The 24,068-nt window shown below is 34.9% G+C and overlaps 1 protein-coding gene across 1 annotated transcript; it reads left to right on the top strand.

The window, feature by feature from the left end:
* Window positions 1–1,998: 1,998 nt before the first annotated feature.
* Window positions 1,999–23,411, top strand: LOC133329356 (kinesin heavy chain). Its single transcript, XM_061537836.1, has 4 exons — window positions 1,999–2,239; window positions 19,712–20,171; window positions 20,247–22,126; window positions 22,894–23,411. The coding sequence occupies exons 1-4, from the start codon at window positions 2,093–2,095 to the stop codon at window positions 23,332–23,334; spliced, it is 2,928 nt and encodes a 975-aa protein (XP_061393820.1). The 5' UTR covers window positions 1,999–2,092; the 3' UTR covers window positions 23,335–23,411.
* The last annotated feature ends 657 nt before the right edge of the window (window positions 23,412–24,068 follow it).

The following is a 24,068-nucleotide window of genomic DNA, read 5'->3' as shown; positions in this document are numbered from 1 at the left end:
AAAATACCTTCCATTACAATGGAATTTTTGTAAAATTAAAAAAAATGAAAAGGTGGGTTTCTTTATTGGGGACGCCTATAACCTAAAATATCAAATAACAGTCAATTCGGGCAAAACATTTAATTATAAATGCATTTTATGTACGTTTCTTAAACGGCATATACATTAGAACTTTTTACCGGATTAACCTACTTCATGAGGATTTATTTGAATTGACACTGGGTTAACTAAATCCGGTTAAATGTAAACGGTTTTTGCTGCTAAGATTCGAAACCCTTTTCTAAATATTTCACTGAAATTTCATAAAACTTATTTATTAATTTGTTTAAATTAAAATATTGATCAAGAAGACATTTTCTATTTCAGATGACACATAGATGACAAAAATTTTATAGATGACAGCGAGTTAAAATAAATGATTGTCCTCTAAAAAAGAGGATGTATGGCCACCTTAATATTGAAAACGATGTGCAGCTTCAGAAAATATGAATAATTAATTGTTGAAAATATGTCAATCTACATACATACATTTTTTTGTCTTCATTTACTTTGTAATTTAATGGACAATTTATATATAATTACAAAGAATCCACCTCAAATCATAGCTATTCTAAAAAAAAAATTATAAACATAATATATTTGACATTAGAAATATGTTTAAATCTGCATTATATAATGGTTACTCAAATTTAATACAAATTATTTTTTATATTCTGCTCAGGAAACAACGATAATAATTTTTCCTTTTTTTAATTTGGCATTTGAAATCTATTGGATTTAGTAGTCCAACAGCCATGATTTTCATTTCAATTAAATTTGAATATATTTCAATTCTCAATTTTGTTATAATTACTTATAATTACGTATTCTATGAAAATTTCATTGGTTTTTCTAATAATTTCCTTTGTTTACTTTATATATTAATTAATATTTTTATATAATTTCTTTTATTTTTTTCTTCAAAGTTAAAGCACCTATTTACACCCCTATTAAACGTACTTACACTTTGCAACTCTGTGGCATTGCCATACACAAAAATGGTATTCTGCACCAAGTAACCTCAAAAAAAATACAACCTGACTACTGACAATTGCAAAAAGTATCCATCCATTCTGGCAATCGTCGGTTGTCATTGAGAGTGACGAGAGTGGTCGTAAAGGAAAATTTTCGATTTCTATCAAAATCTCCAAAATTCATGAAGTAAAGCAAAAAGTTTTTCTTATTTAATAGTGAAAAAATGTTATAAAAATCTATAAAAAATAATTCTCAACAAAAAGATCTCGAAAATAAAAGTTTTATTTAACGAAAAATATTAGTTTTCTAGTGAATTTTATATCTATATAATTTTTTTTTGCTTTTCCGCATAGTTGAGGCAGTGTGTGTACGTGCGTGAGTGTATGCCTGTTTATGTGTGTGTGTGTGCAAATGATGAGCAATATTTGTGACAGCAGCAGACCATTCCCAAAATCATCATTTTCCAATTGATTTTTTTTTGCATACACATATGTACGTATGGGAAAAAGTCTAACGTGTTGCGATAAACAAAAAAGTGTTTTTTATTGAGAGAAAAATCATTTCTAGGAAATAAAGTTATTTACATTTTTTATTTTGCCACACCAAGAAAATAGTGGAAAGAAAGAAAAAAGTATTGAAGTGTACATTTGTCAGACATCTTCGTTCATTTCACCTTTTTCTTATTGTTGGATGGATAGTCGTCGTTGACTCCACTACAATCCACATTGTGTTTGTGTTAGTGAGCTTTGTGCGGCAGCGAAAAAAATACAAAAAACGAGTGAAAAATTGTGTTTTAATATTTTGATTTTTATTTAAATTATTTTCGTTTTTTCTGCACTCCCAATCTAGTTTCGCAAGTGTGTTAATACAAAACAAAAACCCTAAGAAAAATTTTGGAAATAAGAAAAAAGTGAAAGGTGCAGCCTTCTAATACAGCTAGCCACCAGCTATTTTATTGTGTTTTCATTTGCAATAATTAAACCAAGGGGATTTGAACTTGAAGTCTGAAAAAACAATAACAACACATCATTTTCCATCATCACACCACCAGCTGCCGCCACAAGAAAATTCTAACAAAATGTCTGCGGAACGTGAGATACCAGCAGAGGATAGTATTAAAGTCGTGTGTCGTTTTCGTCCATTGAACGATAGCGAGGAAAGAGCCGGCTCCAAGTTTATTGTGAAATTTCCCAACAGTGCTGAGGAAAATTGTCTTTCTATAGGGGTAAGTTGCAACAATTATCAAACACAACAACACACACCCACACATTCTATATGGACGGACAACATTTTAATTTAAGAAATTACATGGTTTTGTGCTTCACCCTCCTGATAGAGAACTATTTATTTTTGCTAGTTGTTCAATAGCTATATTTTCTTTTTTCGAAGATTATATTTGCACAGCAGCTGGTATATTTTTGGGGTTAGGTTTAATTGTCAGATGACGTCATTTTGTCCATAACCCCCCTTTTTCTTGATGTTTCTTTCGTTTTGCTTTTTCGTTCGTAGTAAAGTTTTGTGTTATTCTCTCATCATTGCAAAACAGAAATTGACAGAAATATGTATCAAAAAAGTAGAAGAATGAGAAGTAAACAGCTCTCTAATCAACAACAACAAAAGCAGCCGCAATAACAAATGACATTAACTAAAAGCCAAGCAACACCAACAACTTTAATGTATAGAAATTAATAACAATGTGTTGCCATTTTGTTTGTATATATTTATATTTTTTCTTGTTGTTTAATGCAATCATGCCGCCCGCCCTATCAACTGTCATTTGAGAGTCGTTGAGTAGAGTAGAAGGCGACTGAACAACCCCCACATTACTTGAAATTTGTATTGGTTGAGTAAGACACAATAGCAAAAACAAACACATTACCCACGGTATCAAACAAAAATAGTAGAGTAGCAATAAAAGTGCGAGAGAGAAAACAGTTCAATTACCTGAGAGTACCTAAGGGAGAAATAATAAATGAACTGAAGTGTAGAGAATGCACAAGCAATGACAGACAGGTGATGGTGTATTTGGCAGTTAAATAATGAAAGTTTCCCTCCATATCTTAAATTACTTAATAAATAATCGAATTTATGTTGGAATTATATGTAAAATACCAATGGATAATTTTGTGGAAATGCAATTATAACATTTTGACCTATTCTATATACAGTAAATCAGCAATTCTTTATTAACAGCAAGTGGCCAATTAATTGCAATTTGCCAAGCATTGATAGCTGTAGTTTTTTTTGCGATTTCAATAAGAGCAACTATAACCTTGTTCCAATTAGTAATTGTGAGCTAGAATGCTTAATTAAGTAAGAAATGTCCGACTTTATTTCAAAGGATACAAAAAGAGAAGAGGTCAAGGCAGTTAATACATATTTCATCATGAAACAACATATTAAATTTAGTGCCAGAAGGCAAAGTGCAACTAAGTGGTTTTATTTGGCAGTTCATATAAATAGTAAGTAGTTTATAGTTTTATTTATAAAGTGCCAATTTATAATTATAATTTTCATTACAGGAACCATCTACATTAAAAACAAAATAATTGGGTAGTGTAGGGACTGCAAACATAAAATATTTTAATTTCACTGTAGTAAGAAAGAAGTAAACCACATATGAGATCAAGGCAGATATTTGTTAAACCACATGAAGGGCTACAAATATATTACATTATATATGCATAATATCTGTTCGTGGAAATAGAAAAAAGACTATTATAGTTTTATTTATTATACATCAATTTATAATTGCGATTTTGATTACAGGTCTTTTTGAAATATTGCTAATACCTTAGATTGCAATAAATATGAACCAGTTCTCGTATAAATCACTTAGGGATACTGTATGTTTCAATATCTTATTAAAATACGAGGGATGAAATGAAGGGATGAGGTCAAAGCAGTTATTTGTTCACGATGAAGGGCTACAATAAATAAACAACTATATATTTCATTATATAGGTATATTATCTGTTCGGGGTAATAGTAAGTTAGTCTATTATAGTTTTATTTATTATACGCCAATTGATAATTGCAATTTTGATTACAGGTACAAAAATATCAGTGTAGGGATAGTAGATATATATAGAAACCAATTCAGATATAAACCACATAGAGTCGAATTCCTCTTACATTCCATGCGATGTGACACTGAAGTAGGAAGGATATAGAAAAGAAATGTGACCAAGTCAGCGAAGATGATTTCAGTAGTTTAATTTAAAATTCAGATAAATAGTACTTTTCCATATGTTAACTTATTATATGTCAATTAATAATTTTAATTTTGAGTATAGCAAACCAATATGTGTAGGAGCTGATTGCAGAATACGTTAAAAGGCATACATTTGAAATTTCCTATGCCAAAAGGAAAAACATATTTAATAATTTGACTTTTACAAAAGGGGAGTATCCATGTTGAGATATGGAATGGATTGACATTTTTTAAGTCATTTTTTTCATTCAGATATATTAATAACCATTAATTAAATGCTCTTCTGGAATTAGCTGGCACGGAACTAGGTCATTCTTCCAGTTCCAAAGGGCCTTTTAGTCCATATTGTATCAAATGAAATAGCCCCGTTGAACTCGTTCTTTTGCAACGTCAACAATGATGAATTGTAAAATCCAAGACCTGTATTAACCATAAAGTTTTGCTTTCTGACATCATTGACTACTCTAATCGTGGAAGAATAATTTAAATATTTTTTCCAATATCTTTCTAGTCGCTTGTTATATGTAATTGTTTCCAAATTTGTCTCTCGGCTTAGATTTTTTAAATATTTATTCTCCAAGAATTCTCTATTTTTTATTAAATTTATCTAAGGATATTTTTGTCTTTAATATTATTTATTACTAATATCCGTTATATTCTATTATGTATAGATTTTTTTCATATCTCAAATTCAATTGAATTTTTTTCTGCTAGACAAATATTTGAATTTCCTTTTTGCAAGAATTATCAATTGTGCTTTAACAATAAACTTGGCCAAATGGTTTTGTGTGTGTAGGAAATGAATTAGCATAACAAGCTATTTTTTATGGCCATTAACCAACAACGTGTTCATAATAATGGCAAACAAAAAATTCTATTTTTTTGAAAGTAAAAAAATAAGATATGGAACAATTGCTAGAATATGAATAAGAATAAGCGTTTATATATTCCACATTTTAACGAAAAAATATAAAAAATGTGCTTTTCAAAAAACGAATGAGTTTTCCACATTTCATAAAAAATAGGAAAATTAAGCATTTGTTAAATCACATCTAATTTTTGCGATGAGTAAAAAACATTCACAATTTCCTTGTATATCATCACAAAAATATATTCCATTCATCCACTTTTTTTAGCATATGATTTAAATCACATTGTCGTCTGGTCGTTATTTTTCTGTTTGTTATTTTTGGTGATGGCACACGCTTGCCTTCCAAAAAAACAAAACCGACAAACGATGATCATTCTTAAGCGCATTTATGGCTGGAAGGAAATTCTTGACACTCTGGAAATCAACACCCACGCACACAAACGTCTTTAATACAAAAAATATTGTATGCCATGTTTTATTATTTGTTTCTTTGCTTGGTCGCCTCAGACATTGTTTTACTTGAACTTCTTTACTATACAACAAAATTTTGCAACAACCACATACAAACACACGCATTATACGAATAATTTGCTGTTGTGTCTGACTACCCGCCTGCTCGAATTTTTTTAGTATATTTGCTTTGAATATTCAAAATGCTCCCCTTGCGTTATAATACCGGCATGTTTCGGTATTACTAAGCGTCGTATATGGTATATGACTCATTGGCTTCTTTTTCTCTTTGCATATTTGTTTGATGGAATGAATACTTATGGTATGGTTGGTCGATGGTATACATTTTTTTCTTACTGAAAATAGTAAGCTAGAGGGAAGGTTGTGAAGCAAATGGCTGGCGGACTCGTAATTGGTCTAATTTGTGTGTTGGATTGCAAATGTTATATTCGTTGTTAGCTTAACCAATATTAGCTTTAGCGGTGGTGTATTAATAGTAGGCTATTCAACAAAATGGTTTAGTTTCAAAGAAATTGCGTTGCAGTGTAGAAATTTGTAGGGAAAACATGTCTTGGAAAGGGCCGGAAGTTATTTTTAACCCCCATCATTAGTGAGTCAAAGTGGTCATGTGATAAAGCCCTCTTCTTTTGAACATTATATCGTTTATAGAAGGATTTGAGACCTCATATTGCCTAAAGAAACCCTGATGGTACTGACCTGACCTTAAAATTATCAATTATGGTCTATTGTCTAAGGAAGATATAGATTTCTTGTATTGACTATATAAGATTCGGAGATCCATAAAAGACCAAGTGGTCTCATATTGCCTTTAAAATAATTAGTGTGCACCGATTGCCTATAAATGATCCATCTAGAGATCCTCAAGGCTTTGAGACCTCATATGGCCTAATGAAAACCTGATGGTACAACGCCTCAAGGCTTTGAGACCTCATATGGCCTAATGAAAACCTGATGGTACTGTCCTTACCATAAAATGACCAATTATTTTCTATTGTATATGGAAGATATAGATTTCTTGTGTTGACTATATAAGATTCAGAGATCCATATCAGACCAAGTGGTCACCTATGCCTTTAAAAGAATTAGTGGTCACCGATTGCCTATAAATGATCAATCTAGAGATCCTAAAATTCCTATAGAATACCAAAATATTGTCTATATCGCGCTTACAAGTCTTCTAATACAAAAGGGATCTGGAGAATACAGAATCCTGTATAGTATTGAGAGAGCAATCTATAGAAGTTCTGCTGTATATATAAGGTATTGAGGTCTTCTATATTTTATAGACGATCTAGAGGTCTTCTATATTTTATAGAAGATCTTGAGGTCTTCTATATTTTATAGAAAACCTTGAGGTCTTCTATATTTTATAGAAAACCTTGAGGTCTTCTATATTTTATTGAAGCTCCTGAGGTCTTCTATATTCTATAGAAGACCTTGAGGTCTTCTATATTCTATAGAAGACCTTGAGGTCTTCTATCTTTTTTCTGAGGTCTGAGGTCTTCTATCTTTTTTAGAAGGCTTTGAGGTCTTCTATGTTTTATAGACGATCTTGAGATCTTCTATTTGCTATTATATATCAGCTTGAGGTCTTCTACTGTCTATAGTAGACCTTGAGGTCTTCTGTTGTCTATAGAACACATTGAGGTCTACTATCGTCTATAGTAGACCTTGAGGTATTATGTTGTATATAGTACACCATGAGGACTCCCATTGTATATAGTAAACATTTAGGTCTTCTATTGTCTATAGTAGACCTTAAGGTCTACTTCCATTTTCTATAGAAGTCTATGGGAAACCTAGAGATTGTTTACTGTTTATGGAAAACCTAGAGGACAATGGGTTGTTATTTTGTCTGTAGAAAATCTTGAGGTTTTCTATTGCCTGAAGAAGACTATAGAACACCTTGTCTAGAGTAGGCTTATATGCCTCCTATCATACACATACGATAATAAGGTATTCTATTCTCTTTACAACTCCACTAAATTTTTTAAAGTATTCCTTTTCCTATTAAAATTTCGAGTGGCTAATTCCACCTACCTCTCAACCACAATTTTTATTTTTAAAAATATAATATTTTCTTTAACACTGCAGAAATTGTGATAACATCATCGCTAGGAAAAAAAAAACAACAACAAATATTCCAAAGTCTTTAACAATTATTACGCATTGATGCCGAACTCGTGTTCGTTTTGGTTTTGCTCACCATTTTATTTTTTTTCTTTTTTCTCATTAATTATTCTGTTAAAGACTTTGAATTAGTGGAAAATTGTTGTAGAGTTTTCGTTTTCTTTCTTTCTAAGCATTCATCATCATTCATATATTTCACCGTTGCCAATGTGATTTGTTATTGTTGTTGTTGCACTAGTTGTTGAATCTTTGAATGAGGGAAAACTATTTTCGTGTTTTGTTTGCTGATTTGAGTTATGACTTTGAAATATGGCACCATATTGTGTGGCGTACCTATAAATGTGCGAATTTTTAGTTAAAAAAGAAAATCGATGATGGCATTTGGCTTAAAATATTCTTTAAATATGGGCGATTTAAGGGTTTTATTAGTTATTATTAGCAAATCTGAATCAAGGTAAATAATTAAAATTCTATCTCCAAATTTTAGAGAACGAAGGAAATTATTTTCTATTTTTAATAGAATCGTGGGCCTACACGATCAAATACTTGAGAAATAACCAAATATGCAGTAGTCTTCATTTTCAAAAAAGTTAACTGTGGAAGTAATCTTTGCCACATCATTTGAACCCTTTCCGTGTATGCGGTGTATTCCATTCCTCAGTACATTAATTCCATTTAAATTCTTATTTATTTGGTAACCCCGCCCTACATATTATTCATTGTATCAACTGCTCTTCTGTTAATTTGTATCAATATCTTTTTTTGTGAACTTTTATTCCGCTGCGATGAAAATGATCTAATTCTCCATGTACACGAGGTTGTTAGTTGCTCTGGACTATTTGGAATGACTACATATGAATCATATTGTATTCGAATAATTGTCGTAATTATTTTATTATTTTTTCTTTAAACACACAAGCAGGCAGGCAACCCATTTTTCATGTGTATGTGCGTATTTATTTGTTTATGCATATTTTATAATTGAGATCATTTACGATGTGTTGTTAAATGGATAGATATACTTTGTAATGAAACTCTAGAAATAGATTAAAAAAAATTACGGAGAAATAACGGCGTCGGCCATATGATTCCGTATCCAATTACCACAGAACTCTAACATTCTGTGGATCTATATTCCAAAATGGGGCAATATTTCGCTATATTTGACCGATTAATGGTCAACAGCTCCTATGTCTTACCCTGGCATATTTTTCGAATTTCGTTTTCCCGGGATAAAGGGTCTTAGTTGAATTTGAATATTGACCGATAATTATCAAAACAGCCAACTAATTAAATTGTCAAGTTTTCTTCCCCAAGGAAAATTTACGATGTTCGGATTATATATGTGGCGATTGGAGCGAACAACACTTAATTGTTTGATCCATTTCATCCCCGTAATATAATCTATAATCTATCGACCTAGACGATAACCGAAACCTCTGGCGAAATTTCCTTGTCATCAGCGCTACATTTCCGCCCTTTATTGTGGTAATTTTAATACTACGACGAGTCTTTGTCCATCTGGAGTAAATATATACGCCATAATCGGGGTCCATTTGACCCGCTAAATATTAGGTTGGGGAAAAAGAAATTCATTATTTGTATATGAAACATAGGACTTTATTTAACATGCTTCGAAATGTCCGATTTGGGCCAAATATGCACCGTTTTGTTGTATGATTTGTTGCCATTTTTGTGATAACTTCACTCTCTATTATATCCTCCTCAGGTAGCAATTTTTTATCAATAAGAAATTTTGCAAATCAAGAAACAAATGATAATCCCTTGGTGCCAAGCCCGGACTGTATGGCAGATGCATTAAAACTTCCCAACCAAGCTCCCGAAGTTTCTGAAGAGTCACTGCAGATGTGTGTGGCCTAGCGTTGTCCTGGTGGAACAAGACACCTCTCCTATTGGTCTATTCTAGCCGTTTTCGGGCCAATTGCTATCTTCAGACGGTCCAGTTGTTGACAGTAGAGATCAGAATTTAGCGTTTGGCCATATGGAAGCAACTCATATTAAATAATCCCCTTCCAGTCCTACCAAATGCATAGCAGAAACTTCTTCGCTGTTAGACCTGGTTTGGCCACAGTTTCACCGATCTTTGACCACGATCGTTTTCGCACAGGGTTATCGTATGTGATCCATTTCTCATCTCCAATCACCATTCGTTTAAGAAATTGGTCTATCTCATTCCGTTTTGGCCAAGGCATCGCAGATGGAAATTCGATCTATCTTATTTTGAATCCAGCTTAGTGTAAATTGTTTAAAACTGTTTTATGGTCGATTTTTAGGTCCTGGGCGATGTTACGTCTGCGTCAACTTCGATAATTTCTCCGATTTTATCGACATTTTCGACGACCGGCCTAAGGGTTTCTTTTTCCCCCAACCTAATATTGACCGATCTTTATCCCAAAAAAAACATGCTTATTCTTTAGTCAGATTCCCTCGTCCCCTCGTGCAAAATTTCGCGTTGTTCGGGTCAGCACAGTAGCCACTAGAGCGAACAGATAAACAGACAGACAGGTGTCTTCTTTGGTGAAATCCACGGGGTTACAAACTCTTGGGCCACACAAAGCTGTAATACCCTGACAGCATAGTTGTGTAGGTTATTAAAAATCAAAATATTTTATCGTTAATCAAATAATAATTAAATAATTATTATAATACTTAATACTGATTGGAAATATTCCGATATTTCTCAGTTCAATTTAAAAATTGAGTCCCTTGATATTATTTTTCTCCCATACAAAAGAAACAAAAATTTAATAATTTTTCTTTCTTCATCTTCTTTGTGTCTTTTGAAACAAGCAAGTCCTACCTCTTTTTGTCGCTTTACAAAATTACCCTCTTGAGATTTTTCATTCATACCTTAGCTTTATGAAAAATGTGTAATAACCAAAAATCCTTGGTGAAATTCAAATATGCAAACAAGAACAAAAAACCACAAAAAAAACAACGAAATGGTGGATGCATTGACCTAAAATAGAATTTTTCCTCTCTTATCAGTCATTCATGCATAATTCAATTTCATTCTTTTGAAGCATTCAACTGATGATGATTGTTTCCCATACAACGCTTCTTTCTTCATATACATGGGCCTTAATAGGATCTCTTCTCATGCATACATACGTTTTTGATATAATCACATGGTGGTGTATTAATATTCATTCCATACTGAAATCAAACCATGGTTCTTCTTCTTATGAGTGTTGTTTGTTAATATGTAGTAGTTAGTCGGAAGAAGCAGTCATTCAGATTTCCTTCTTTACATTCTTTTGAGCTTTGTCTAATGAAAAATTAAAAGAAGCGGCAACGCGAAGCACCAGTACTAACTTTTGAAGGAGGAGGTGAAGTGTGCTGTGATGTACATGGAATTTTCTTTCTATCTATATTTGGTTATGATTTATTCGCATTTCGTAAAAAGTTAATGACGACTATGATGTTGTTGTTTTCATGTTTCTATTGTTGTTGCGTTGCTTGTTCTTCACTCATTAAAAATGAATCTCACTTTATAACGTATATTGGTACGGTGGGTTTTGAAAATAAAAACTCAACTAGTCTACCACAACCCATTGACTATTACTTGTCGAAACTATTTTTAATAGGGGTTTCTTTTGCTTCGAAAAAGGTCACCATACATCAGCCATTCGAATACAGTCCACCAATCTAACCGATGCTATCCCATTGGGCTATTAACAATTACTGGTCGGAACTTTTTTAATAAGGGTTTCTTTTGCTTCGAAATAGGTTTTAGCTTTGACGATCACCATACATCTGCCATTCGAATACAGTCGATACACTGACTGGCTGGAAACCGTATACAAGATCCGCCAATCTATGCTATCCCATTGGACTTTCCGCAATCTTTCAATTGGTCCTTTAGCATTCAGTTCTAACACTCGTAGGTCGATCTGCACTATCAATATGTATTGTTAGTAAACAAAGAATTTTGTATTTTTAATCAAAATCAATTTCTTTGAACCCACAGTCCAAAATTTGGTGTCGAAAAATTCACAGACATTTCGTGATACCATTTCGCCATTTGCTGTCTGTCTGTCCATCCGTCAGTCATGCACCTAAATTTTTATTTTCATTCTCCTTATTCTTGTATTTACAACTTGAAGCTTTTTTTCTACCTGTTTTCTTTTACTTTTATTTTTCCGTCGTCTTACTTCGACGTCAGGCTGTAGTTTTGTACATTGTTAGCTATTCTTTTCATTCATTCGTTTCGAAAAAATAAAACATGATTTAAACATTAAATTGCTTTTGGCATAAGGCCAACAAAATTAAAGTCGTTGTAGTTGGTCGTTAGACACGCTCTTCTCTTATTCTCTTTATAAATTCACCATCGTCATCAACATCATCTATTTTGGCAGTGGTTAAAGTTAAGGTTTTTGGGCGAAACAAACAAGATAATAGAAAATGAGAAGAGGGTAGAAGGAAAGTAAACCAAAATAGAACCCAACAATAATCTATTCAAGCTGTTTTTAACCTAAATTACGAAAATTTTGAAATAAACAATAGAAGCAGAGAAGGAGCGGGAGAGCAAGGAAATAAAACAAACTGTTGATGTCATTGTTTTCGGTTAACTATAAATATTTACATTTTGGATTTAATGGAAAGCACATTTGTGGAGGATATTACTTTGGAGTGAATTAAATTTGAAATTCATTGAAAAAAATAATGGATCTTTGCTATAGAATTCCTATTTCAAAATCAATGAACCCTTCCTAAAGGCCCATCTGTAACACATAATTGCTCTCAAATATATTCTTCTTCTTCTTCTTTAATTCCAATGAAATATGAGAATTAATAGCTGATACAATGTGAATATCAGCCGTATCCTCCGGCCGGGTATTAAAAATTGCTGCATCAAAATTCAACATGTATGGATTGCTGACAGAGGAATAGGTGCAACGTGTCAACGTGAGATCCTTCTATCAAATATAATGGTCAAGCCCTATTGAAGGTACATTATCTAACCCAGTAGTAGCAGTAATTTGGGTTTGCGGGTTTTTGGAGGATGAAAATCATATTTGCAGAAAATGTTCTTTCGATACAGGTTCATATTTTCAATATAGTCCATATATAAATTACCTATATTATGTTTTTCGATGCTTACAACCACCTTTAAACGATGGGTCTGTATTTTGGCATTCCGAGTGTATTGGTGGGCGAACTATTAGGGTGTCCCATAAGTTTTTTCCGCGCCACGCTATGAATGAATCTGACTGGATATGCTTATATAAACATGCAGGCTTATCTCTTAGCCGTTTATGACATCGTCCCAGAGCTCTTTCATAGTACGTTTCGTTGGTGACAAAAGCCTCTTTAAAGATTGTTTCTGCCCCGTTGAATATGGAGAACCAAAAGAAGCATTTACGGCATGTTGCTTTAATAAAGGCAATAGTTCAAAGGACACGGCAGACGAGATTTGTACCGTTTACGGGAATGGTACTACGATCATTAGGAACGTCCGCAATTGGTTTAAGATATTTAGAACCGGCAATTTTGATTTGCAAGAAGAAGACAGCAGTGGCCGCCCAGTAACGACGGATGCGAAACTTTTCAAGACTGTGCTCGCTGAAAATCAGCGGTATATATTGCGCGGGATAGTGGATGTCACTAACATTCCCATGACAACGGTAAATAGGCATTTGATCAAGATGGGATATGCAAATCAGTATGAAAAGGGAAGAAACTTATGGGACAAACTAATACATCTCTTCATACCACATGCTGGCAAAGTGTTAGTCATCGAGCCATCAATTTGTGTTCAATATGAATTGAGGTGGTTGAGCAAACCTGATTTGATCTGTAACAAAACTACTCCCGTTTGTCTAGGCAGCTATTTGTTCAATGCTGATTCATACGTTATTGTTCCACTGCCAGTGCTACTGCATCTGTATGAATTATATTCAGACTTGCTTGATAGGACTGCTGAGTTTTAGAGGTTCATGTTTTTAACTTTGGACCTATCACTCTAAATCATGAAATTCGCTCTTGAGGTGACTGAGCGACGGAAGTCAGTCCACAAGGTTATTCTCGAAGATAACACCTAAGCAGGTTCTGCGTTGACATCATTTGTTTGTGTCGATGGACGGGTATGATTTTCTCCTCTCCATAAAGGTGGTTTCATGAGGAGGTACGGTACCTTTTACAATTCAAAATTAAGAGGCCTTATAAATTAACAAAAGAGAAGATGTTTATGTCAGCGTCCAAGTCCTGCTGGACCTTGCACGCATGGCTCTCTTCTCATCTTATCACAAATAATAGTCTCATGATTGCGCAGGCGATATTAAAAAAACCGTCGAACATTACACCCAACACCATAGGGCTTTTGGTGGTCGAAATCTTTAGAATTTTGTCAGGGCCCCGCATAGCTTATAATTGTCAGCGACCCAAGTGTTGCTGGCCAGCGACTCGAGAACCTTTTTCACCCTGTTCACCTCATTGCAAATATTATCCAGATATTTGTCCCCCCACATACTATAATCATAGTCCTATAGGCAAGTAGAAGGTTCTTTTTTTTAGTTGCCTATCTGATTGTTGTGGGACCATGATTCATGCAGTTTTTTCATTAAAAAATAATAAAAATATTTTTGGAATTCGCCTCTTTTTGAACACAAACCAATTTAAAAAATAAGGAAAATCTTCACCGTTCTTCACAGTTCATACGAGAAACGTCCCAAAATTTGAAATCGATTGGATTTGAGATTTTTGAAACCGAGAATGGGGGGTCCCATTAAGTTGGGTGTCTATAATTTTTGGATTTTGGGTTTTTTTTTTGGGATAAAAATATTTTGGGAGACAAGCTCTCATTGATCGCCAACAAATATTTAAATCTCTACCTAGCTTGCTTATTTAATTCGGAGCAAAATAATTATTGGGTTTCTGAATATCAGCAGCTTTTGGGTCCATCAGATACCATCCAACTTTATTCTCCGTAGACATATCTGCATCATGTAGAAGTACGTATGGCTCTCCCAGCCCGCTATGTATGGCCTGGAAATTTTAATTTAATTTAATTTATTTATTCACATTAATTTCAAAGTCCGCCGACCACATTTAAGAAATTAACAGTCTACAAATCTCATAATTACACTTATAATAAACAATAACGCGAAAATCCTCGAATATAAAATAAAACAAGAACATCTTAACAATCACGATAACAAATTGCGGGCCAAGAATAATACATGTACTTTTCACTAATTAATTAAATTCTCACACACGAAAATGAATGGAAATTGAAATAATTCAATATATTCCATTTTTTAAGTTTTTTATTTTATTTCCCAACTTTTTCATCTTTCATCAACTCAATAAAAACACCCATAACCTATAAATTCGTATTTCATTAAAAAACAATCACAAGTTTTTTTTTCTTTACACTCAGATTAAATTTCGAAATCCATTTCGAGTTTAAATGTATTTTACAATCATGTGTTGCACCCAAACGGCATATTGTTATTTGCATATCCACTTCAGTCAGTCAGCATCACCATACATCCTTCAAACACACCGTGGGTGTGTGAAATAATCTGCCAAAAAATGAAACAAAAATGACCCAGACCTAGCTGGATACATTCCTAGTTGTTATTTGACCCAGATAAACGAAATAAATATATACCAATACATACATATCTCGTTACTTTTTTTTGTTTCGAGAAACTCTATTGGATTCCGCAAGGATATAATAATAAATACACACACACCCACACTTACATACACTTGTGTATTTGTGAACATATTAAATGTGATACCTAACAAGAGTAGTAAGCAAAAGAACCCATGACTCATTGTTTGGGGAGTATTGAATTGAATTTATTGTATGTTACATATAGATTTTTTTACATACGTACATACAAATTAAAACAACCTTTTGACGCCCCCACTCACTCACTCAACCAAATAACCAAACCACTAACAATATACATATTTATTTGTGGGAGCAATAAAATTATTGGTCTATGTAGTATACGAAGAAAAATAACCATGTTGGTGGAATGGAAGCTATTGCAATGGATGTGTCGTCGCCGTCTTAAAGATGTATGAAATCGATAAGAAATTATATAAAAATCGATTGATATTTAATAGAATTTCTGAATGATGGGTGTGGTTCAGTCCTTCAGACTCATTAATATGTTTTATAACCATGAAATTTTATTGATAACAAACTGCAGATATAGACGAGAAGAACACGGACAATTAATATGAATAATGATCCGAATATCAACAAATGTTCACGTCGGGAGGATCTGTATGTGATGGGAGATTGGATGGATTGCAAAGATAAGGAATATGTCGCTAATTTTTGTCCGAGTTTGAAATTAAGGTGTTTGGGTTTGTAGCAACTAAGCCACAAAGTAGTACATGTTTGTTATTCGTTGCTTGGTTGTGACTCCTCTGCTGCTATATTCAGGAAGGTTGCAGATAAACAAGAACAAAGATTAAAACAATACGATATTCGTCCACAGAGTTTGGGATATTGACAATTCGCGCCAAAATGGAATTGAGGCGGCTACATCATCCAGATAAGACTGCTCGTATTTATCTTGGCAATTGCTGATTCTACTCTGCTTTTGGGGTGGTCTTCAATTCGAGCAGCATGCTGATGCACCAAAGGACGAAAATATTAGGAAATTTGCTCCAAGTCACATCCGGGCTTAGTAATAAATTGTTGTTGTTCTTGTAGGAACTGAAACATAAGATTAAAAATGTATTATATGGTTCCGTCTTGTCAATATCCGGCAGGTTAGTAGGCTGAAATGTGATGTGTAGTCCACCTGTAGGACATGTGTTAGGTTGTGTCGATGGGAGACTATGATATTAATCTCTTCGGAAACAACTTTTGCGGTTCACATGGTAGCGTTCTGGCAGATCCTTATGTTCTTCCATCCTCTGGGCCTCTGGATCTCAGCATTAAGTGTCAGGGCGCACATTGTGCCCTAGGGCTGCATGAACAAAATCTTTGGCGAAATTGTACCTTTAGTCATGGTTATATCTTGAACGCACCAGGTATGACATTGGACTAACGCGTAAAACTAAGCGACTATATATCTTCAGTCCTGACATTTGACAATGTAGATGTTGTTATTCCTAGTAAAACCGACTGGAACCACCGGAGTAACCCTCCTTTGGACGGTCTGGCTTTCTATACAGACGGATCCAAGATGGAAGAAGGTACAGGGGCTGGCGCCTACTGTGAAAGGCTAGAACTTGAGCTTACCTACAAGCTGGAGAGCACCTGTAGTGTTTACCAAGTTGAAATCTTCGCGATTTAGAAGGCAGCGTAATTGAAAGCGCAGACGAGGATCTGAATCTACAGATCTAGCAATTGATGGCTCTATCAAAACATCCACATGTCATCTTTATCGGAACTTTGAGGCGTTCTTCGACGAAAGAGCCTATGAACTTTGGCACAACAAACCTAGGTGGCCGACACTGTCTACCAAAATGATACACTCTCTGTTGAACCTGAGCAAAACTGAAATAAGAGTAATGACAGGAATCGTTACTGGTCATTGCAATAGGCCTTTACCAGTAAATGGGGCCATGATGTTACTGATTACTGTAGACTCTGTGCTGGAGACGAGGAGGAGACGGAGACAATTGAGCATCTCATGTGTCGCTGCCCAGTCCTGAACCTGCTCTAATCTACAGCATCATTAGAATCCTAAAGTGGTTGGGAAATTGCAACCTTGGCACGTAATATATTTTCTGTCCGATCTCTATAGCCATCGATACTATCACATACTTTCTTCCTTTTCACACAATCGACCCATAACTTACTACTGATTGATTATAAGAAACTAGGTCCTTTTTGTCTCCGTCCCAAGTGATAAGGTTATCGATTAAGAACCTGCTTTTAGGGGAACCCCCCCCCCCCCCATTCTCGATTTTTTATTTTTAAGATTTTAAATGGGCTGGTAAATGAATACCAATGCTTGTTAAGGTTTGTAACTTGGCACATATATATTTGAAGATTTAAAAAGGAAGAAAAATAATTTACAAAAATTTTTTGTTGTTGTTTTTTGGGTGCAAAGAAAAGTCCACATTTTCGATGGCGGGCATGATAACTCCTCACTGGAACATCGGAATCCGAAAATTCCAACTGTGTTAGAAAGAGGACATGTCTGGCTCTCGTATGAACTAGGATTATTGACTTCGCTCTAAAATTAACAAAATGGTGGACCCATGTTAAAAAAATAAGGAAGATCTTCACCGATTGGCTTTATCCTAGTTCATACGAGAGCTATACACTCTCAGAGAAACGCTGCAAAATTTGGAACCGATTGGATTATTGGTTTTTGAGTTATCGTGCCCGCCATTCACAAAAAAATGTTTAGAGTAAAACGCGTTTAAAGTTTGAGAAGCCCTTTAGCCGTCACTTAATGTTGATACAATAAATCGGATATATCTTCAAGACTTCTTGAGATTTTCACTTGAAATTTTGTAGAGACATTCCTTAATCAGTGTAGATTCGAATTATATCAACAAAAATTTTGACACCGAGAATGGGGGGGGGTCCCCTTAATTTTATCGGATTTAGCTAGTATATTGTTATTGGAATGTGTCCTCTATAGACTATTAATTGGAACGGCTTCATTTCAACCGCTCCAGGTGGTAAACAGTGTAGTTGTCGGAATATGTTCAGCATCGACTATTATCTTCAGTGGGAGATCCCATTACCTCCTTCCAAATGGTATACAGGGTGGCTGTGGGCCTAATGTCGGATATGTTCATAATTCTCTGATAGAAGAATCTCACAAAGTAAGCTATCTAAATATTTATCCTCTTATATATCGCTCTTCTGCCGATCTTGCAGCAAATGAGCGATATATCATCAATGATGGAGCCCATTTTTAAAACACGGCCGGTTTATTCCCTTTTTTAATCCTTATATGGTATTCCATATTCACAATGCTTCTCAGGACAAATCATTTTGTTTCCAAATGGATTTTGAAATTTGGAGCCCTGATATTTTATATTTTAAATTAAGTTCATGTTTAGTCATGTAAACACCTGATACGTAGTTATATCACCCCACTTGTAAAACCCTGCCTTTCCCATCTAAATGACGATGACAAAATGATGACGACAAAATAACAAAACGGACTGTAACTGCTGAAGCCAATGAAATTTGCAACAACAAAACATCAACATATGAATGAAGTGCCGTCAAGAGACACTTCATATGAAGTAGTGAATGTCATCGCCGACCTCCATTATTATTAAATGGGCGCGGATGGGAGTAATGGAAGGTGAAGTACTTTAACAAGTTTTATGTTTATTTAATCATTTCCATTCCGTTCCGATAGTGTTGGGAATGTTAAAGAAAATACGGAATAAAACGAAATGTAAGAACTAAAATGCTGCCGGTTATATGTACACTTTTCCTAATGGCCTTGCTAAATGAAATTACATACATCTTTAATTCTATTTAGCATACATATATGTGACCTGCATTAATTATAAGGAAAAGTATTTATGTAAAAAGAAACTTAGACTAAAGGAGGAGGTATTTTCTTCTTCAATGGAGAATAGCTTGAATTTAAGAAGACATTCGACAAAGGACAAAAGACTCAGTCCTCTATATAGACAGAAGATTTCAAGTCTTCTATAAAGCTAATTTCGGAAGGTTTTATGTGGAGCTCTTCTATCACAATAAGGACCTTTTGAAGATATTCAGTGTGTCTATAGACATAGGACTTCTGCAGGTACTACGTCTATATACGTAAGATCTTCGAAAGGTCTAATATAACTACTGATGGTATTATGTCTGTATAGGACCTTAAAAGCTCTTTTGTCAAGATAAAGATGTTTTGTCTATAAAGGTAAATAATACGTTTTCTTTGAGGTCTTGTGTCTTTGGAAGACTTTTAATTCGTATATCTCTCAAATTCACTATTTTCGGACAGAAAACATCATTTGAAATCCTCATTTTTATATTAAAACTCAAATTAATTTCAAATCAATTTCTTTTTTCATTTTTTTTTTTGCAGGGTAAAGTCTATCTCTTCGACAAAGTATTCAAACCAAATGCATCTCAAGAAAAAGTCTACAATGAAGCGGCAAAATCCATTGTTACCGATGTCTTGGCCGGTTATAACGGTACCATATTTGCCTATGGTCAAACATCTTCCGGTAAAACACATACCATGGAAGGTGTCATCGGTGATCCCAATAAACAGGGTATCATACCACGTATTGTCAATGATATTTTCAATCACATCTATACCATGGAAATGAATTTGGAATTCCACATTAAGGTTTCGTACTATGAAATCTATATGGATAAAATTCGTGATCTGTTGGATGTGTCGAAAATCAATTTGAGCGTGCATGAAGATAAGAATCGTGTGCCGTATGTAAAGGGTGCTACGGAACGTTTTGTGTCATCACCAGAAGATGTGTTCGAAGTCATTGAGGAGGGTAAATCGAATCGTCACATTGCCGTAACAAGTAAGTTTGAAAATCCACTAAAACTATTTTCAAAGTATATCTAAAATAATTTTTTTTTCTTTCTTATCCTTACAGACATGAACGAACATTCATCCCGTTCCCATTCAGTATTTTTGATTAACGTCAAACAAGAGAATTTGGAAAATCAAAAGAAATTATCGGGTAAATTGTATTTGGTCGATTTGGCTGGTTCCGAAAAGGTATCGAAAACCGGTGCCGAAGGTACCGTACTCGATGAAGCCAAGAACATTAACAAATCTTTGTCGGCATTGGGTAATGTCATTTCCGCCTTGGCCGATGGCAATAAAACGCACATACCCTATCGTGACTCCAAACTGACGCGTATTCTTCAAGAGTCTTTGGGTGGTAATGCACGCACAACCATTGTCATTTGTTGTTCACCTGCCAGTTTTAACGAATCGGAAACCAAGTCCACACTTGACTTTGGTCGTCGCGCCAAGACCGTCAAGAATGTTGTGTGTGTCAATGAAGAATTGACCGCCGAGGAATGGAAACGTCGCTACGAAAAGGAGAAGGAAAAGAATGCCCGTCTCAAGGGCAAGGTAGAGAAATTGGAACTCGAATTGGCTCGCTGGCGTGCCGGAGAAACTGTCAATGCCGATGAACAAATCAATGTCGACGAACTTATGGAGGCTAGCACACCCAATCTGGAAGTGGAGGCCGTCGCTGCACCCAATGCTGCTGGACCCATGCCCGCCACACCAGCTGCCGGTCTCATGTTGGGCTCCATCAGCAGTGATGAACGTGCCCGTTTGGAGGCCGAACGTGAACGTCTGTATCAACAATTGGATGAGAAGGACGAAGAGATCAATCAACAAAGTCAATATGTTGAAAATCTCAAGGAACAAATCGTTGAGCAAGAGGAACTCATTGCCAATGCTCGTCGTGAATACGAAGCCTTGCAGTCGGAAATGGCTCGCATTCAACAGGAGAACGAATCGGCCAAAGAAGAGGTGAAAGAAGTCCTACAAGCCTTGGAAGAATTGGCTGTTAACTACGACCAAAAATCTCAAGAAATCGACACCAAGAACAAGGACATGGACAGCCTTAATGAAGAGTTGCAACAAAAGCAGGCCTTGCTCAACACCACTACCACAGAGTTGCAACAATTGCGTGACATGTCCTCCCATCAAAAGAAACGCATTAATGAAATGCTGTCCAATCTGTTGCGCGATTTGGCTGAAGTGGGTCAAGCCCTATCCTCAGCCGATTCCACAATCGACATGAAAATGAACAGCATACCCAGTGCCGGCGACAGTGGCAAGGTGGAGGAAGATTTCACCATGGCCCGCCTGTACATTAGCAAAATGAAAACCGAAGCCAAGAATATAGCTCAACGCTGTACCAACTTGGAAACGCAACAAATCGATTCCAATAAGAAACTCTCCGAATACGAAAGAGATTTGGGTGAATATCGTCTGCTTATTTCCCAGCATGAGGCTCGCATGAAATCCTTGCAGGAATCAATGCGTGAAGCTGAAAATAAGAAACGTTCACTGGAGGAACAAATCGATTCGTTGCGTGAAGAATGCGCTAAACTTAAGGCAGCGGAACATGTGTCCGCTGTCAATGCCGAAGAAAAGCAAAAGGCCGAAGAATTGCGAGCCATGTTCGATTCACAAATGGATGAGTTGCGTGAAGCACATACCAAACAGGTGTCGGAGTTGCGCGATGAAATCATTGCCAAGCAACATGAAATGGAAGAAATGAAGGATTTGCATCAAAAACTAATCCTCGCCCATCAACAAATGGCTGCCGATTACGAGAAATTGAAACAAGAAGAGGCTGAGAAATCAAATAAATTACAAGAAATCATACTCACCAACGAGAGACGTGAACAGGCTCGTAAAGATCTCAAGGGTTTGGAAGATACAGTGGCTAAGGAATTGCAGACATTGCATAATTTGAGGAAATTGTTCGTTCAAGATTTACAGGTGAGTTGGAGGAAATTTTTTATGTGGAGATTAAGAAGAATCGCGCTTCTATATATAAGCATATAAATAGCTCAAAAACCTACAAGACTAGAAGAAGAAGATATTTAGATGACCCCTAGAAGGTCTTTGCCGGCCTTATTTATATAGAATTTTTTTTCTTATGATGAACTCTTGATGGTTGTCTGTATATTGAATACCTTTTGAAGGCCTTCTGCCTCAAGAATATAAGAATGAAGGTGTTAACACGTGAACGTCTTCGATCTCTCGAAAACGTCTAAAGCAAAATTAAAACCATTAAGATGTCTTATTTTTATAGAAGACCTCTTGACAGTCTTCTGCATATAGAAGACCTCTTAACTGATTTTGTCTCTAGAAGATTTTTGAAGATCAATCTTCGGTCTCTAGAAGAGCCCTCGAAGTACTTTTTTCTACGGAAGATTTATTTAATGTCTTTTATTTCTAGAAGACCATTTGAAGTTATTCTGTTTCTAGAGGAAATCTTGAAGATCTTCTGTGTCTAGAAGATCTCTTAAATTTATTCTGTTTCCAGGATAGCTCTTAATGTTTTTATCTCTAAAATAGCTCTTCTGGCTTCAAAAGACCTTTTATTTGTACAAGACCTCTTGAAGCCCAATTTCTACAGAAAACATATTTTAGCTTTTAACCTCTACAAGGCCCTACATTTATAGGAGACGTGCAGACAATTTACAAATTAAAAATTGGTATTGATTTCGTTTTCTTTACTACCCTTTCCTTATTTTTTAAAGGCCCGCATTAAGAAGACCGTTCTAAACGAGGACAGCGAAGAAGACGGTGGCTCATTGGCCCAAAAACAGAAAATCTCCTTCCTCGAAAATAATCTGGACCAACTCACCAAAGTGCACAAACAATTGGTGCGTGACAATGCCGATCTACGCTGTGAATTGCCCAAATTGGAGAAACGTTTGCGCACCACCATGGAGCGTGTCAAGGCCTTGGAGACAGCGCTGAAAGAAGCCAAAGAAGGTGCTATGCGTGACCGTAAACGCTATCAATACGAGGTGGATCGCATCAAGGAGGCTGTGCGACAGAAACATTTGGGACGACGTGGTCCCCAGGCGCAAATTGCTAAACCCATTCGTGCTGGTCAGGGTGCAATTGCCATTCGTGGTGGTGGTGCCGCCGCTAATCCCACACAAATGCCTCAAGCAAGTGCTGTTAGTTCGTAAAATGATTTAAACTGTAATTTTTACAACAACTATTATTAATATTATTATATTATATTATGATAATTATAATTACTATTATATTTTTTCTTTAATAATTTCTTTTTTTTATAATTTTCCCTTAATTATTTAATTATTATTTTTTTCAATTTCTAAAATCAAAAAACAAAACAAAAAAAGATTAGTAGTTTCAAAGAAATTTGATTATGAAAATACAAAACAAGAAAAAAAAACTATTGTAAAACATGAAAAAAAATCTATAAAAAATTAAAAAAAAAAATGAAGGCAGACTTTTTTTAAATATCTGATACAAGCAGAATGAGAAAAGAAACTGCCAAATTCCGTGCATGATGATAAATAAGGTAAGTCCCTATTTTGGGACTCACCTTGTTGTTTAAAAAAACGAGCATTTCAATTTTGTTCAATTTTCACGCGTTGTAAATTTTACATAAATTTTTATTGTTCGTTCAAAACATACATTTATTCAAGCCACTTAAACCAACCAACTTCCCACCCATGCCCACTTTTCCTTTTTTATCTATCCACTACCGCGCTGTGCTTTCTTTTTTCCAAATGATGACTCCACCATTATTTTAATTAGCAAAAAAATGCTCTAAGCAAATTCAAATTTATATAAATCCTCTAAAAACCATGATGTTCTTATTTTCATTTCCCTTTTTTTACAAAACAACAAAGAACTACTTTATTTAAATTATTTATTATTAATAAAACAAGGA

Source organism: Musca vetustissima, unplaced genomic scaffold (assembly GCF_032173495.1).
Source record: "Musca vetustissima isolate MV318-11 ecotype Yass unplaced genomic scaffold, APGP_CSIRO_Mvet_v1 utg6274, whole genome shotgun sequence".
Lineage (NCBI taxonomy): Eukaryota > Metazoa > Arthropoda > Insecta > Diptera > Muscidae > Musca > Musca vetustissima.
Note: the sequence above shows the minus strand (reverse complement) of the source record. Positions and strands in the feature narration are given on the sequence as shown.